The sequence below is a fragment of the Hydra vulgaris genome, chromosome 08 (genome assembly GCF_038396675.1).
Source record: "Hydra vulgaris chromosome 08, alternate assembly HydraT2T_AEP".
NCBI lineage: Eukaryota > Metazoa > Cnidaria > Hydrozoa > Anthoathecata > Hydridae > Hydra > Hydra vulgaris.
The window spans coordinates 24,226,923-24,242,548 of record NC_088927.1 but is presented as its reverse complement, the minus strand read 5'-3'; the positions used below and the strand labels follow the sequence as shown (position 1 = coordinate 24,242,548).

Below are 15,626 nucleotides of genomic sequence, written 5' to 3'. Positions count from 1 at the left end.
AAGAACTATATATATATATATATATATATATATATATATATATATATATATATATATATATATATATATATATATATATATATATACAACCCTTAGATGTTGTCCGAAAGTTTTTTCGATATTTTGTTGACAAAAAGTAAAAATTAAAATGCAAGACCGGAATTTTTTTTTTTTAATAATGATAGACTGCCTGCCCCAACCAAACCCTCAGTCGATGTAGCAGCACTCCCTTGCGGGTCAGGCTATTTGTCAGTCGATGTAGCAGCACTCCCTTGCGAGTCAGGCTATTTGTCAGTCGATGTAGCAGCACTCCCTTGCGAGTCAGGCTATTTGTCAGTCGATGTAGCAGCACTCCCTTGCGAGTCAGGCTATAAGATAGTCGATGTAGCAACACTCCGCGCATGATTTACAGTAAAAAAAATAAAAATAAAAACATTTTATTAAAAAAAATAAAAATAAAAACATTTTATTAAAAAAAATAAAAATAAAAACATTGTTTATATTGTTAAAAACATTCAAAATGTTATAAAAACATTCAGAATGTTTTTAAAAACATTCTGGTCAATTAAATTTGCGTTTTTGTGGTTTTTTTAAAAAACGATTAATTTGTAATTAAATTAATGGTTTTTACTTTCGTCCAACACGGAAATGTTGGACGAAAGTCAAAAGTAATTAAAAGTGACGTATGTGTTGGCGTAAGAATCACTTTTTTCCTTCCGCTCTTCCTAAAGCCAACAAACTATAGAACTATATATATACATACATACAACTATTCATGAAAGTTTAAACAATTGCAGAATTTTTATCAAGTATGTTTGGTTTTTGTTTAATAAAAAAAACTGTAAAATGATATCGAATTAATTTTTTGTATTAAATTATATTAAAGGAAAGGTAATTAGCTTTAAAATGAATATGAACATATAAAAATTTTAATATTTAGTTAGAAAAAAACAATTACAAAAAATCATATAGGAAAAATAATTCAAACAAAAAATGAAAATAAAAGCAAAATTAATATTTAAAGTGTCCTCCTTTGTTTTTATAGCAAAGATTAACTCGTTTATGCATTGATTCAACTAATTTCATGCACATCACGCAAGGTACCTTCAGCCAGTACTTATTCAAAAGTTGCTTCAAATACTGAGTTGATTAAATTTCATGGTATGTCAGTGGATCGTCAATCCAAGACCAAATATTTTCAATTGGGTTGAGATCTGGTGATCTAGGGCACCAGGGCATCACATTAAACTTTTTTTTCAAAAAATATTCTTTGATTGAGCGAGCTGAAGCCCCGTCTTGTTGAAAGATGAATTGCTTGCTTCTTCCATACAAGTGTCTGATTGATGGAACTTAACACGTTTACAATGTGTTCTTGTAGGTGTATTGATCCCCAGATGTCAACTGAACCTCCACCGCCTTATCAACGATGTTGCAAAAACCTGTCTGAATATTTTTCAGTTGCAAATCTTTTGACATAGATTCTTCCTTTGTAGTTTATTTGAAAATTAGCTTCATCACTCCAAAAACTTTTGCCCACTATTCAACAGACCAGTTCAGCCTTTCTTTGGACCACACTCGTCATTTTTTAGCAGCTATGTACGTTCCAATACCTTTGTCCAACAATGTTCGTCTCACGAGCTCTCTGCTAACTTTTGGATTATTTTTTGACTCGCTGAAGATTTGTGCTAGCTTTTGTAACTGAGTCTAGGGTTTTCTCTGCTCATTCTGAATATACCACTTTTGTCACGGTTGCTGAGTTTGGATGGTTTCCCAGTACACTGTATGTCAGAGACGCCCTTGGTAAGTTCCCAGGTTTTGATGGTTTTTCGAACGCAATATTCAGAAACGTGAAGTATTTTGCCTATTTGAACGTTTGTGTGATTTTTTGTCCTCGCCATACTAATAACTTGCCACTTGATCTCATTAGAAACTGACTTTCGACCCATTTGCACGCAATTGAAATTAATTTGAAATTTACAATATTTTAAGTTGATTTTTAATGAATTAAAAGCTGCCTGATGATGTTGTGATGAATTTTTTGATTGTAAACTACTCATTTTAACTTTATTTAAAAATAAAAAAAAATTACGCACCGGATTTATCAATTAATTAGCAAATAATTGATCCTAAATAAAATTGTTTAAACTTTTGTGACACCTCTTAATTTGTATCACCAATTTTTTATAAATTTTCTGAGTAAACAGTGATGAGTCGAAACCTCCTTTTTTTTATTCTATTAACAAATAACCTATTTACCAATTTGAAAAAAAATTATTTTGATATCTATTTCCATTAGATTTTTATTCAAGAAAAATCAAAGATTAAATCTTAAAATTCTGTAATCGTTTAAACTTTTGTGAATAGCTGTATATATATATATATACAGTCACGAGCAGTGAATTGTACACAGCTGTAAATTTCTATGTTTTTATTTCTTTGTACCCAAATTTAAATAAGTTTTAATAATTTGTATTATTATTTGAAATATATTCTAGTATTTTCTCCTCTTAGTTTTGGATTAGTTATGAAATAAAAAATACAGAATATGTAACCATTGAATAACAAGACAAAAAGATAAAAAGTAACCAAAATTACTGCTGTGTACAATTCACTGCTCGCGACTGTATATATACACATATATATAACTAAAATTTATTTTATTTTCTGTAAAGTGTCACGCCCTAACACATCAGAAAAAGTATACATAAGCTTAACAGAATGGCAAATGGAAGAAATAATGGGCTAACCAAAAACACTCCTTCACAAATGAAAACTGCATAGTTCAACCTCCAAAAATATTTAAGTAACATCCAACTTAACCTGATCAATAACTATAAAAATGCTTACTTTGCCTCCTGAAAAAACTTTTAACAATTACATAAAAAGGTATACCAGAATTGCTAAACAAAAAATCTGTTGTCACAAAAACAAGTTTTTGCATGACAACCACAAATCCCAAGATTAAAAAACCAGAACAATAAAAGCTTTATAACTGTTTTTGCACACTTTCTTTTGTATAGTAAGAATAAAACATTTTTTAACGAAAAAACATATTGTATTTTTTACCTGATGATTGCTAACGTATTAAATTTGTTCAAAAAAATATGCAGTTATTTTTTATTTTGCCAAAAAAAAAAAAAAAAATATATATATATATATATATATATATATATATATATATATAAAATTTTATATATAAAAATATAAAATAGTTTTAAAGTCTTAAAGAAACCAGTTAATCAAAATAAAAGATTTTAAAACGCTGAATAATATAATTTTATTCACAGACAAATAAAATTTATTTTTATTATTGCTACAAATTGACATTTTACTTAAAAATTATAAAACTTTCAGTTTCTGTAACATTGATAAAATTTAGTTCAAATGTACTTGATGCAGTTGTAAAAAATCATGTTTCTATGAACTTTTATATTTAAAAATTATTCTCTAAAAGTAGATTTAGCCAAAAAACAAAAGAATTACATTAAAAAAAACTAATTTATAAAATAAAAATATTTAGGCAATTCTATAAAATCCAAGAAAAATTATGGACTTAAAACTATGATTTGCATAAGATAAAAATGTAATAATAAATTAATCAGTTCTACAATGTCATTAGAATTATACTACAAATATGTAGTAGTATTGTATACAAATATGTTAACAAAAATACTAAATTTATTATTTTAATTACAATTATAAAAATATTAGCACTAAATTTAAACATTTAAACAATCAAATTATTACAACATGAAAAATTTATAATATATATAACTTAATAAAACTTTATTTAAATACAGAGTCAAATAAATAATATATAACTGATAATCACTTTTTAACTATTAAATTATAACAATCCACTTTTAATATAACTAAGTTTTAAATTTATATTTAAAAGTATGAATATATAGTCAGAGTAAATAAGTAAATGATAAAATATTATTGTTTAAATGTCTGTAAAACATCTCCATAAGATCTATAAAATACAACCAAAACATCTCTATAAGATCTTTAATACAACACCAAGGGTTCAAACGTTATTTTCAGCTAGAGCTTTTTCAAGTTTTTGACTTTGCTTTTTGTCAATTAATTCTAATTCACGTATTTTCTAAAATATATATATATATATATATATATATATATATATATATATATATATATATATATACATATATATATATATATATATATATATATATATATATATATATATATATACAATTCTCAGATTTAGAAAAAATAAGGACGGCAATAAATTACCAACCTCAAATTGTTAGAGGTCGGCATCAGGTTGGCCAGAAAAATTAAAAAAAAAAGGGGCTGCCATAAAACATAGAAATGAGGTTAGCAATTTTTTGCCAACCTCAAACACTTTAAGGTTGACAGTTAAGTCAGCATTGCCGAATGCCGACCCTAATTCCATGGGCTGTATACCTATATTGTCTACTTAAAATACACAGCCTTACATTTTGCATTCTCCCTGAAAAATTAGAAGGCCAATATACACAAAGCTGTAAGTTTAATATGGTTAACAAATGTGGATAATAATATCAAATAAATATAATAACAAATGACAATACTATTGTCAAGTCTCGTGAAATTTCCTTGAAACTGTTGCATTGATGTTTACATGCAAATTTAAGAAAAGCCGCTAGAATCTGCAAGTTTTATACCCAGACAAATTTAAACAGAATGTTTAGATTGCACTTAAAATTTTTCATGAAACTACAAGAGCTGCTATAAAATCTTTAAAAAATTTATAAAATCTCTAAAAACCAAATTGTAAAGATGCTTCTAGTTTTCTTCATCTTTTCAATGTGTGGTGGACAATTTCTAACTTGAAAGACCAATTTTGTTTTAGTAATCGACTTGGAACAGCAACTATTAAAGGTGATAAAAAGCTTGAGTTTCTGTGTGAAACTTCAAAAAGTTTTTATTGTAAAAATTTTACCTTACCAGCTTAAACAACTTCAGCTTTACACTTTTATGCTAAGCATCACTAATAATTATATTATAAGTCATGCTTGGCATAAAGTGTTTTATATATATATATATATATATATATATATATATATATATATATATATATATATTATATAAATATACATGCTTGACATAAAAGTGTTCTTTTTTTTCCATTATGAATTCATGGATTTAGTAATGCTTAGTTTAAAATATTTAGATTGGTTAAGCTTAATACAAGGATGAGTTGTGAATTTTTCTTTAATACTCATAATGTTAGTAACCAGTTCTTTACCACTTTCAAACTTTTTGAATTTTTCAATTAAATCGCAACGCTTTTTATTTTGTTTCTGCCATTGGTACAAACAGTTACAAATGTAAGTAGGTGGTCAAGAAGTGCTGGAAAAACTTTATATTCGTTTTTGTTTTGTTGTAGAAACAATCATTTAAAAATTAACCATGCATAACCTCCTCAATGAAGAAGTTGTGCATGGTAAATTTTTTTTACCATGAAACAACTGATTTCCATAAATTAGCCCGTAAAAAAGTAGACAAAGATATATTAATTGTAGAAACGTTTGGAAAATTAACACATAGCACAATCTCTGTAATACAGTTTTCTTAATAAGCAGTTGTGGTATAGGTACTATAAATGCAAAAATTTAAATTTTGTGTATTTTCAGACTGCTGGGACCAAATTTTCATATGCACTGGTGGGTTTTTTTTTTTGATATGGAAAAAAGTATTAATATTTTATGTTAACCCCTTAAGGGACAGGCCCAAGATATCTCGGGTCATGCTATATAGTCCAAAAAGACCGAATCCGAGATAACTTAGGCGTTCACTTATTTTACGCTTCATTATGTATTAGCTCAAAATAATTCGTGAAAATAATCTTATAACAATATTATTATATTAAATCAACTAAGAATCAATCAAATTATTAGTATTTAGATATATAACAGACTTTTTTTTATTCTCAATATGTCAATATCTAAGTTCTAAGCATAAAAAAAAATTGATTTTTTTGGTTCATTTATTTGAAAAAATATCGGTCCATATGGGGTTAATACAAGTAAAAGTTCATCTTTAGCCACTATCCTATTTCCGAGAAAATGAAATGTGTTTTTTAGTCATACCCCTAATATACATATGTAAGAGTCATATTATAATGTATATATACTGTATACATACATATAGCAATTTTACATGACAAGGTATGTTGCATTTTATATATTACAAACTGTATATTATACATAGCCTTCTGTCAAACAAAAACTTACTTGCGAAATTTCAGTTTCAATAATCGAAAGGTAATTTTTTTCTTTACCAAGTTTCTCCATCTCCTTCAAAAAATTTTTTCGTTCCTCAATTTCTTGGAGAACTAAAATTGATTTAAAAAGATTTTATAAAGTATTTTTAATATGGTAATGTATATTCATGAATCCCATTGTAATAATATTTCAAATAATTTTTTTTTTCTTAACTATATATACATATTTTTTTATTTAAGTTTTACACAATAGAAGAAGCAAAAAACTATTATTTAATTCTTTGTAAAATTAAAACAATTTCAATGTTGTTCTACATTTAAAAATAAAAGTGCTAAAAAATGAATAAACAAAAAAATAATAATACCAATGTTAAACTCATCAACATTTTCAGATGGTTTAATAACAACAGTTTTTTTTGCTGTTTTTTTAAATTGTTCAAAATCCTTTCCATAAGCCATTTTATTCTGCAATAGCTCTTTGTCCTCTTTAGTTATAACCTCTAATTAAAAGATATACATGTTAAGAGCCACTACTAATAAGAAAAATAAAACTCATTATTACTATAATTACTATTATTATTTACTATTATTAAACTACAATTTACTCACTCATGTTTAATCTGCCTAATAATCGACTCACAAATTTAATCTGTTTTAAATCTCCTTTAGTTTAAAATACTACTTTAATTGGTTGCCATAGTACCCAGGTACTCAAGATCCATAAAATAAGTAACTCATATTTAATGCTTACTAATTAATGCATGTTACACATCAGACAATTGTTGATCAAATATGATTAACATTAAATTATTAATGATAATCATATTTGATTTTTATAAATTAAGTAAATTTTTATTTACTTATATGATTATATAAAATTAGACTTTATTTATTCTTCATCTGGCGCTAATAGAGCTCTTGAATATTTTTATGTTTCTTTTATTACTACAAGGATAAAAAAATTTCTCTGTGATTAAATCCAACATTAAAGATGGCTGAATAAAGCATTGAACAAATATAAATGTTAAAGATCTTAAAATGACTCTCCTTATACTCCTTAAACTATAAACTTTTTTGTCTATAAACTTTGTAAACATTTTTTTAAAAAGGGAAAAAGGAACATCATTCTACTAGCTTACGTTATGTTCTTATTACCTTAAAACAAGACCATTACATTTTTATTTATTTTTATTAATTATAGGACAAAAGATAATACAAAATTTTTATTAATTATAGGACAAAGGATAAGCAATTTTTTTATATAAAATTGAATTTATAAAATTGAACTGAAGATTTAATGCAGTACTGTAAAATAGGTTGACTTTACTCTATTTTAAACTTGAGAGTGATCTCAATTATTTTATACACCCCATACCTTTATGAGAACAATATTAAACATGGAGCCACAACTTGTAGTGTATGTTTATATTAAAAAAACTATACAAAATCAACTATCATTAACAAATTTGAAAATATAATAAAATCTGAAAAGTGTAAAAATGAGTTAGCCTTTTTGTTGTAACTAATTTAAAGAATAAAAATTAATATCATGACTAATTTATTTGAAGCATAAAACAAAGTAGAAGGAAACACAGATATCAAATGAAACTATAAATATTGATGAAATACGGTAAAGAAATAACCAATTACCAGTAGATTAGAAACAAACCAAACAAACAAAAATTTTACAAATAAAGTTTACTTGTAAAAGTAAAAAAAGGTTATCATGAGAAATTGTGATACTGGTACCAGTATTAGGGTTATCACATTGTTAGCAAGAAAATGATTTTGTATCAATATCACCAATTGCTGTTAATGCCAATGTCAATGTTAATTCTTTGACTTTTTTTGGCACAACCACTCTAGAACAGAGTCAGATGCAGTTTCATCACTACCAATACTAATGCCAGCTATCTTTTGGTACTAACCTATTTTTTATAATTTTATTTATTTTTTATCTTTTTTATCATTTTTATATTTTATTTATTTTTTAAACTAGAATCATGACTATACCACTAACCAAAAGCTTTAGTTATTGTATATACCACTAATCAAAAGCCTTAGTCATTGTATATACCACTGACCAAAAGCCTTAGTCATTGTATATAAATTTAATTTTAACTATTCCTATTATCAGTATTTATGCCTAATATACAAAACAATATAAATAATTTTTATAATTTAGATTTTTGATTTTAATTATTTTACGATTCATTTTTTATTATTTATTTTTTATTATTTTATCTTATTTTTTGATTCTTTGATTTCATGATTAACTTTTAGTAATTACATTTTAAACTATTTTATTTAATTACTAATGGTTGTAAATATTATACTTTTTAAATTTAAATTTAAAATAATAATAAAAAAAATTATTTTATCTTCATTATATAGCTTTGGAAGGCATTTTTTGTTTGACATAAACTTGACTTTTTATTCATTGTTGTCAGAGCAAATAAAAAATTAGAATGTTACTTTATATCTGCTTTAACTAATATATAAATATTTGTGTAGTCTTGCACTCTTGAACTTACAAAAAAAGCTTACATTAATTATTGAAATAACAATTGGAAATTAAAATATCAGCAAAACATTGCGGTCAGGATTGACTTTTCAGATTTCCAGAAAAGTCAAAAGTTTGAAAAAATAGATGGAATTCTGGATATATCTAAAGAAAAATTATCCCAATTTATAATTCTATTAGGATTTATCACTTAGTAGTTATTAATACCTATTATAAATAATATTTTAACAAAAGGTTTAACATCTTTAGCCAAAATATTCTCCATGCAGGAAAAGGACAATGAAACAATTTTATCATTTCATTGTTTTTAAATTATTTTTCATTTCTTGAACAATGAAAATAAAAAACTGCAATATTGAGAATCAATAAGAGCCTAGTAATGATAAACATGAGTGTTACATTGTATTGTATATCCTTATGTACATATACATAGTGAAAGAAAAGATAACTCTGAATATAACCATACAATAAAACAACAAAAATTCTTACTGCAAGTCTTGGGAATGTAAAAGTTATTAACTTTATCTTTCTCTGATATCAAGTCAATAATTTCTTTCTTTCTTTTACTTGAAGTAAACTGAGAGTGTTTTTTTACTTTGACAGGTACTATCTGCTTCTGTGATTTTTTGCAGCTACTAGTAGGACCACAAACAGTTGGGAGTGGACGAACTTCTATAAATAAATAGTGTAAAAGTAAAAATACAAAAAGAGTAAACAAAAAAACTAGAAAAATTACATACCTTTAATAGAGTCTCTTAATTGTTTTTTTTGAAACATGGTCAACTTTGATTCTTCCATCATAACTAGAAGCAGAATTCAAATAACCAAAATAAAAGCTTCTAAACATCTAATTAAAGATATATAGCTCTAAGCCATCTAGAAACCATTAATACAAAACATATATAAAATGTTTATTAAAGAGAAACATTTTATATATGTTTAATTATTAATAAATTAGAAAAATTATAAAAGGTGTAGTCTATTTGTGTCAGTTTAAAACATATATTTTTTACTGCTGCTCTATATACTGCTAGATTTATATAAAACTTCACAATAATATCGTACTGAAACAAGGATAAAAGAAAAAAGCACACTTTTGTCCCAACCTATGAATTTTCTTTATAGATGAAATCCTTTCTCTCTAAAATAGCTATTTGTGTTATTATATACTAACCAGTATTATTGGTGAAACATTAATACAGCCTTACTAAAAACAAGTACCTTAAATTTCATTTATTAGGTATTTAAATTAGCAACCCTGTAACTTATTATATTAAAAAAAGTTTAATTAAAAACTATTTATCTTTTTTATTTTTCACCAAACATTTGTGTTAATTTTTTTTATTTAGTGTTAACTAATTTATTCAGTCTTTTGATATATTTTTTGATTTTGAAAATAAATTCTCTTCATAAATCAATAAGTTTTTTTTATAAACTTAATTCTAACAAGACAAACACTATTTAGGTTACTAGGAAATCATGTGGAGAGTTAAAGACAAAAGAAAATGGTTGACAAGAAAACTAGAAAAATGTAAACTGTTCAAGTCAAAAAAATATGACAAGAAAAAAATCCAAAATACTAATTTTTGAAGGAAGTTATACAGGGTTACCAGCTCCTCTATCTTTTACCTACAAATATAATGAAGATTTTGTCTCAGAGAATTCCTTTTTAAGATAAATTTGTCTATACTACAGTTAAAGAGCCCAAAAGAAAACTGTTACAGTAAGAATCATCTTTTTGTGATTATCACAAAACAATATAAAACAATCAAACACAAACTATTTGATTAGATTCCAATGTTTGTGTTACAATGGTTACCATAAAAATATTTACTTCTTAAAGAAATTCCTAAGTACTATAAAAATATTAATTAATTTAAAAGAAAAATATGTTTGATGAATATTATTTTAACCTAAATGTAATAAAAATTTACAAATTAAAATAATGTCATTTTTTGCTCAATCTTTAAAAAAGATGTACTATATGGAATAGGAGATATAGCCAAATTTCTTTGTACTATGCCAAACACTCTGAAGAACACTTCCTAAAGAGAAATATCAAAATCAGTGCTGTTGCTCTAGTAATGCTCTGACTAATGTAATCATCTGACTAATTCCCTATTTAATAATTTGGGGAACTTTTACATTCAACCTAAATGCTTTAAAATCAACATTTATATTGCCTTTTCGCTTTAAAAATAAGTCACATAGTTCTGCTTTTTATGATATGGATGTATAAAAATAAACTGGACTATGGAATTTATTTAACCCATATTCCTGTTTATTATGATACGGGTGTATCATAATAAACAGGAATATGGGATTTTTTTGAAATTTTTACTCTTTTTTTCATTTGACTTTGAAAAAAGAAACAAAACAAATGAGCCTATATATTCAGCTTTAGCAATATTTTATTTAAGCAGGTCAACTAAAATATCTATTTTCAACAACAATATTTATAACTTTGTTCACAATTTCAAAACAATGCTCCAAAACATGAACCTTGACAAAAAAAGTATTTCGCATGGAGAAACAAATTTAGCCTGGAACTATCAGTGACTTGGACATAAAGTAAAGACAAACTATCAGAGATGTGGACAAAAAGGGATTGTAAACTACCAGAGACATGAACATAAATGAAAGACAGGATAAACAAACCTTTTAAAAATAAAATTTAAATCACTATACGATTTTGCCTACACAATTTTTGATACAAAGAGTTTATACTTTATCCAAACTTTTCTGCTACAATTCTTACAGAAACAACTTTTTTAACAAATATGATTGTAAACAAATTATCATACCATTAAGTAGTTCTTGAGTTTGAGGACTTATTGAATCATTTTTCTTTAAAATTGCACCACCACGAGCCATATTTACTTTTAAATTCATTTTTAACTACAATTCATATTTTACAACTATTTTATTATGTATTATTTTTACAGGTAAAAACCAAAAAATAAACATCAACTTACAAAAAGAAATTTTAAAAAGAGATCTACTTACTTAGTATCAATCAATAAAAATATGTAAATCAACTACTGTTTACATAAAGGAGCATTGTTAAAAAATTAACTTAAGGTTTCCAACTGCATCCTTCTACTTCAATAAAAAGATGCTGGTCACCTTAACAAAAGATTACTATAACAACTTTAACTACCCTAAATGTGATTTTAACTTGCCCCTCTTGTTTTTTGAATATGTGCTTTGCTTTTTGATGTTTGAAAATTAGTTCTCCTTAATCCTACTTTACTCCTCCTTCAGACATTTACAGCTCATGAAAATTTATATACCAAAAAATTTAAACACTAATGAATCTTGATTTTAAAAAAAGAAAGCTCTATCGTAATTTTAGTTAAAAAAAAAATCTGTGCTGTTACTTTCCATTGTTTTTACTTCTTGGGCATTGTGGTGAAATGCTTTAATTATATTTATAGACTGATTTATAGATCGCAAAAATTATACCTGAAAGTCACAGGTCTCAATTAAATAGAATATTAAGTCTTATATTAACTTCTATATTTTTAATTAAACTCATCATATTTGGTGTTGTTAATCTTCAAGTGCACACACACACGCACACACACACAGATATATATATATATATATATATATATATATATATATATATATATATATATATATATATATATATATATATATATATATATATATATACATATATATTGAAAAGTTACACTTCATAAAATAAGAACAATATTGCCTCTAATGCCTCTTTATTTGTAAGTGATAAACATCTAGTCCAAATGGTGAATGAAGATGTTATACATTTGGTCATGGACAGTAACTCAGGATAATAGTTAACTCATTAAGACTCTGAACTGATTGAAACTACTTGAAGATTATCCTATCAAAAATGTCAATAAAACATTAAAAAATGCTAATTTAATTAAATTATCTTTAAAATTAATAAAGTTGCTTTTATAAAAATTAATATTATAAAACTAATTAAGTTACTTTTATTATAATTTGTATAATCAGCATTTCATGTAAAAAAAAAACATTAATACAAAATAAATATCTACAATTTATGAATCATATAATATTCAAAAAAATCAGTAAAAAATCTTGATTTATTTGTATAAGAAAAACATTTTTTGTGTGGCATTTTTCTATAGTATGCTGACGCAGCTATTGCTATAACAAAGTGAGACAAACCAATAATCTTAAATGTCTTATTTGTTAAAATTCCACAACCTGGAACACCTAATGAACCTTCATAACCTTCTAAAACTTTTGAAAAATTAACAGTAAATATATCAATTACTTCATTTTTGCTTAATGTGGCATAAAAACTTTTTTTTATCAAACCATAGACAGGACAAACAACATAAACTTTTCCATTTCGATAATATAAAATAGAAGGTCCTTCACACAATATCTCAATATTATCTTGATGCAAACCTATTTCTTCTAAAGTTTCACGTAAAGCAGTTTCTTTAGGGGTTTCACTATCTTCACATTTACCTCCAGGCATACATACTTCACCTTCAAAAAGTGATAAACTGTTATGTCTGACTGTAGCTAAAACATATAAATCATTATATTGATTAAAAAGTAATGGCACTAATATTGCAGATAATATTGGCTGAGATTGATTTAACTTTTCTGGTAGTAGCTTTATTTGAGAGTTATAAATTTCCTGATAATGTTGCTGCAGAGTTGTACTCCAATTTTTAAATTTTTCTTTCATTATATCTTTGTGAAAAGTAACTTCAGAGTTAACTTTAATATGAACTTTCATTTAATTAAGTTTAAGCTTAAAAACTAAAAATTAAATTAAATCTCAATAAAATACACATTTATAAAATATACTTTAATATACATTGAAATGAAAAATTAATATCCAGATGAATAAAATACTGTTTAAAATAATTTATTGAGTACAACAGGGTCGCAGAAGATTTCAGCAAATCAACAATTTGATGTTTAAATAGTTAATAAAATTAGTTAAAAAACAGCCAAAACTTTAATGGCTAAATCAGCCATATTATTGTTAAAAGATTTTCAAATTTATATTAATTCACATTTAAACATTTTTGGTGACAATGAATAAAGTTACTAATTTTAGGTTAGTAAAGTTATAAGTTTGATTTTGAAATTGAAGTTGTTAATTTGTAGATATAAGTAATAAACAAAGTATTAAGTTTCACTTATTTGTTTAAATTAATTTTGAGATTTTTAATTTGAAGCTTCAGAGAAATCAATATATTAATATATCAAATTAATATATTGTGCTTTGTTTCTATACTAATTTGGAAAACTGTGAAGCTATAATTAAGTTATCCCAGCAAATATGTTTGCAATGGATTTGCAGTGGACCTATATAAGCATTTTGAGCGGTTCATTGAAATTTTACTCATTGATTAGTTAGTGGATCATTAGTGACATCCATAAGTGGCCAACTGATAACTTTCCAACATGTGATAGTCGTTAGCTAACCACTTTTGACAAATTACAGTGTACTGGTCAAAATCCCAATATAGGTCCACTAAAACTCCTGTTTTGAAAAAGATTCTTAATGCTAAATGTAACCTAAGTAGCGGTAAATGTTGAAACTCTGCCATTAATATACATTTGATACAAAAAAAAAAAGTATGGATGGTATTTAATCCAATACAGAAATATGAAACTGTGTCAAACAACTTTCATGCCAAACTTAATTATCTTGGTCACATAATTAATAATATATTAATTAAATCAAACTTAATTATCTTGGTCACGTAATTAATAATATATTAATCAAATTAATAAAATAATAATAGCAACAATAACTACTTAATAATGTTACAATAAACTACTTACAACAAACTTTACAATAAACTTTATTTATATTTATTCAATTATTATGGTCAAATTATCTTGAAAAGTTTTAACTTATTTACTGTATTTACCTTCTTGAGGCTGAAAAGAAAAAAAAATGTTAGTAAAATCAAAGTAATATGAATGCAATGAAATAATTTTTAAGTATTAAAAAAAATAGAAATAAATTACCATCTTGCTATAGAAAATTGATAGAAATTTGGAAAAGAACAATAAATAATAACTCAAATTAAAACACAAAGACTAAAACTAAACTACTAATGCAAATAAGTTAAAAAGCACAACAACAAAAAAAAAAAAAAAACACAAAAGTAGGTACTTTTAATATCAAAAATTTTAGACAATAAATAGAAAAAAATGTGCCTAGTCAAAAAGTCAAAACAAAATGTCACCAAGTTTTTGATAAACCCTGATGCTGTCATTAATAACAAAGTTGTATTTTATCATAAAAAACAAATTTGAAAAACAACATGTAAAACCTGAAATCATCTCAAAAATCAAATACCATTTATTAAAATGGTTTGCTATATTTATTATGCTGCTATATTTTATAATAAAATATAGCAACAACGATGAAATATAGCATTTCAAAGAAACCATTACAAAGTAAAGTAACAACGCCAATACGACATTAATGCCAAATACAAAATTAATTAGGAAAAACTATGTTTTCTTTAAACCTCGCCACTTTTAATTACAGACCAAATTAAATCAATCTACTGATGTTTGAAAGGCACTTAATCAATTTGAAAAATTTATCAACTGAAAAAATAAAAATAAAACTATTTTGATAAAATTTATATTATGATAAAAATACAGTAATAATAAATATAAATAACAATAAAGTGATAAAGAGAATATTAATGTAAATATTTCAGCTTAAGAAACATTAAAATAATAAGTTTAAATTAAGATATTAAAATTATTATATCACAACAGAAGAGAGAAAAAATATTAGATAAATAGAAGCACAGCATTAGCGTTGTAAATAATAAGTTGTAGAAAGGTAAAAATATTCCAAAC

General features: G+C 25.0%; 2 protein-coding genes across 2 annotated transcripts; both read right to left on the bottom strand.

Annotated features, from left to right (window-relative positions):
- Nucleotides 1-3,285: 3,285 nt before the first annotated feature.
- On the bottom strand, nucleotides 3,286-11,698 carry LOC136071755 (UPF0193 protein EVG1 homolog). The gene is made up of 6 exons (XM_065803280.1): nucleotides 11,564-11,698; nucleotides 9,500-9,562; nucleotides 9,249-9,431; nucleotides 6,601-6,735; nucleotides 6,246-6,346; nucleotides 3,286-4,108 (listed from the first exon to the last, which is right to left on the bottom strand). The coding sequence occupies exons 1-6, from the start codon at nucleotides 11,649-11,651 to the stop codon at nucleotides 4,031-4,033; spliced, it is 648 nt and encodes a 215-aa protein (XP_065659352.1). The 5' UTR covers nucleotides 11,652-11,698; the 3' UTR covers nucleotides 3,286-4,030.
- Nucleotides 11,699-12,664: 966 nt separating this feature from the next.
- On the bottom strand, nucleotides 12,665-13,546 carry LOC101236919 (nudix hydrolase 3). Its single transcript, XM_065803279.1, has one exon. It carries the CDS (start codon nucleotides 13,522-13,524, stop codon nucleotides 12,802-12,804), a length of 723 nt encoding a protein of 240 aa, XP_065659351.1. The 5' UTR covers nucleotides 13,525-13,546; the 3' UTR covers nucleotides 12,665-12,801.
- Nucleotides 13,547-15,626: the final 2,080 nt, after the last annotated feature.

Excerpts from the sequence above, each read along its gene's own strand:
- LOC101236919 (XM_065803279.1), bottom strand. The coding sequence starts at position 13,524 with ATGAAAGTTCATATTAAAGTTAACTCTGAAGTTACTTTTCACAAAGAT.
- LOC136071755 (XM_065803280.1), bottom strand. The coding sequence starts at position 11,651 with ATGAATTTAAAAGTAAATATGGCTCGTGGTGGTGCAATTTTAAAGAAA. Across the intron at positions 6,736-9,248 it reads TTACATTCCCAAGACTTGCA|AGGTTATAACTAAAGAGGAC; the intron begins GTAAGAATTTTT and ends TCTTTTAATTAG. Across the intron at positions 4,109-6,245 it reads TTGAAACTGAAATTTCGCAA|AAAATACGTGAATTAGAATT; the intron begins GTAAGTTTTTGT and ends TATATATTTTAG.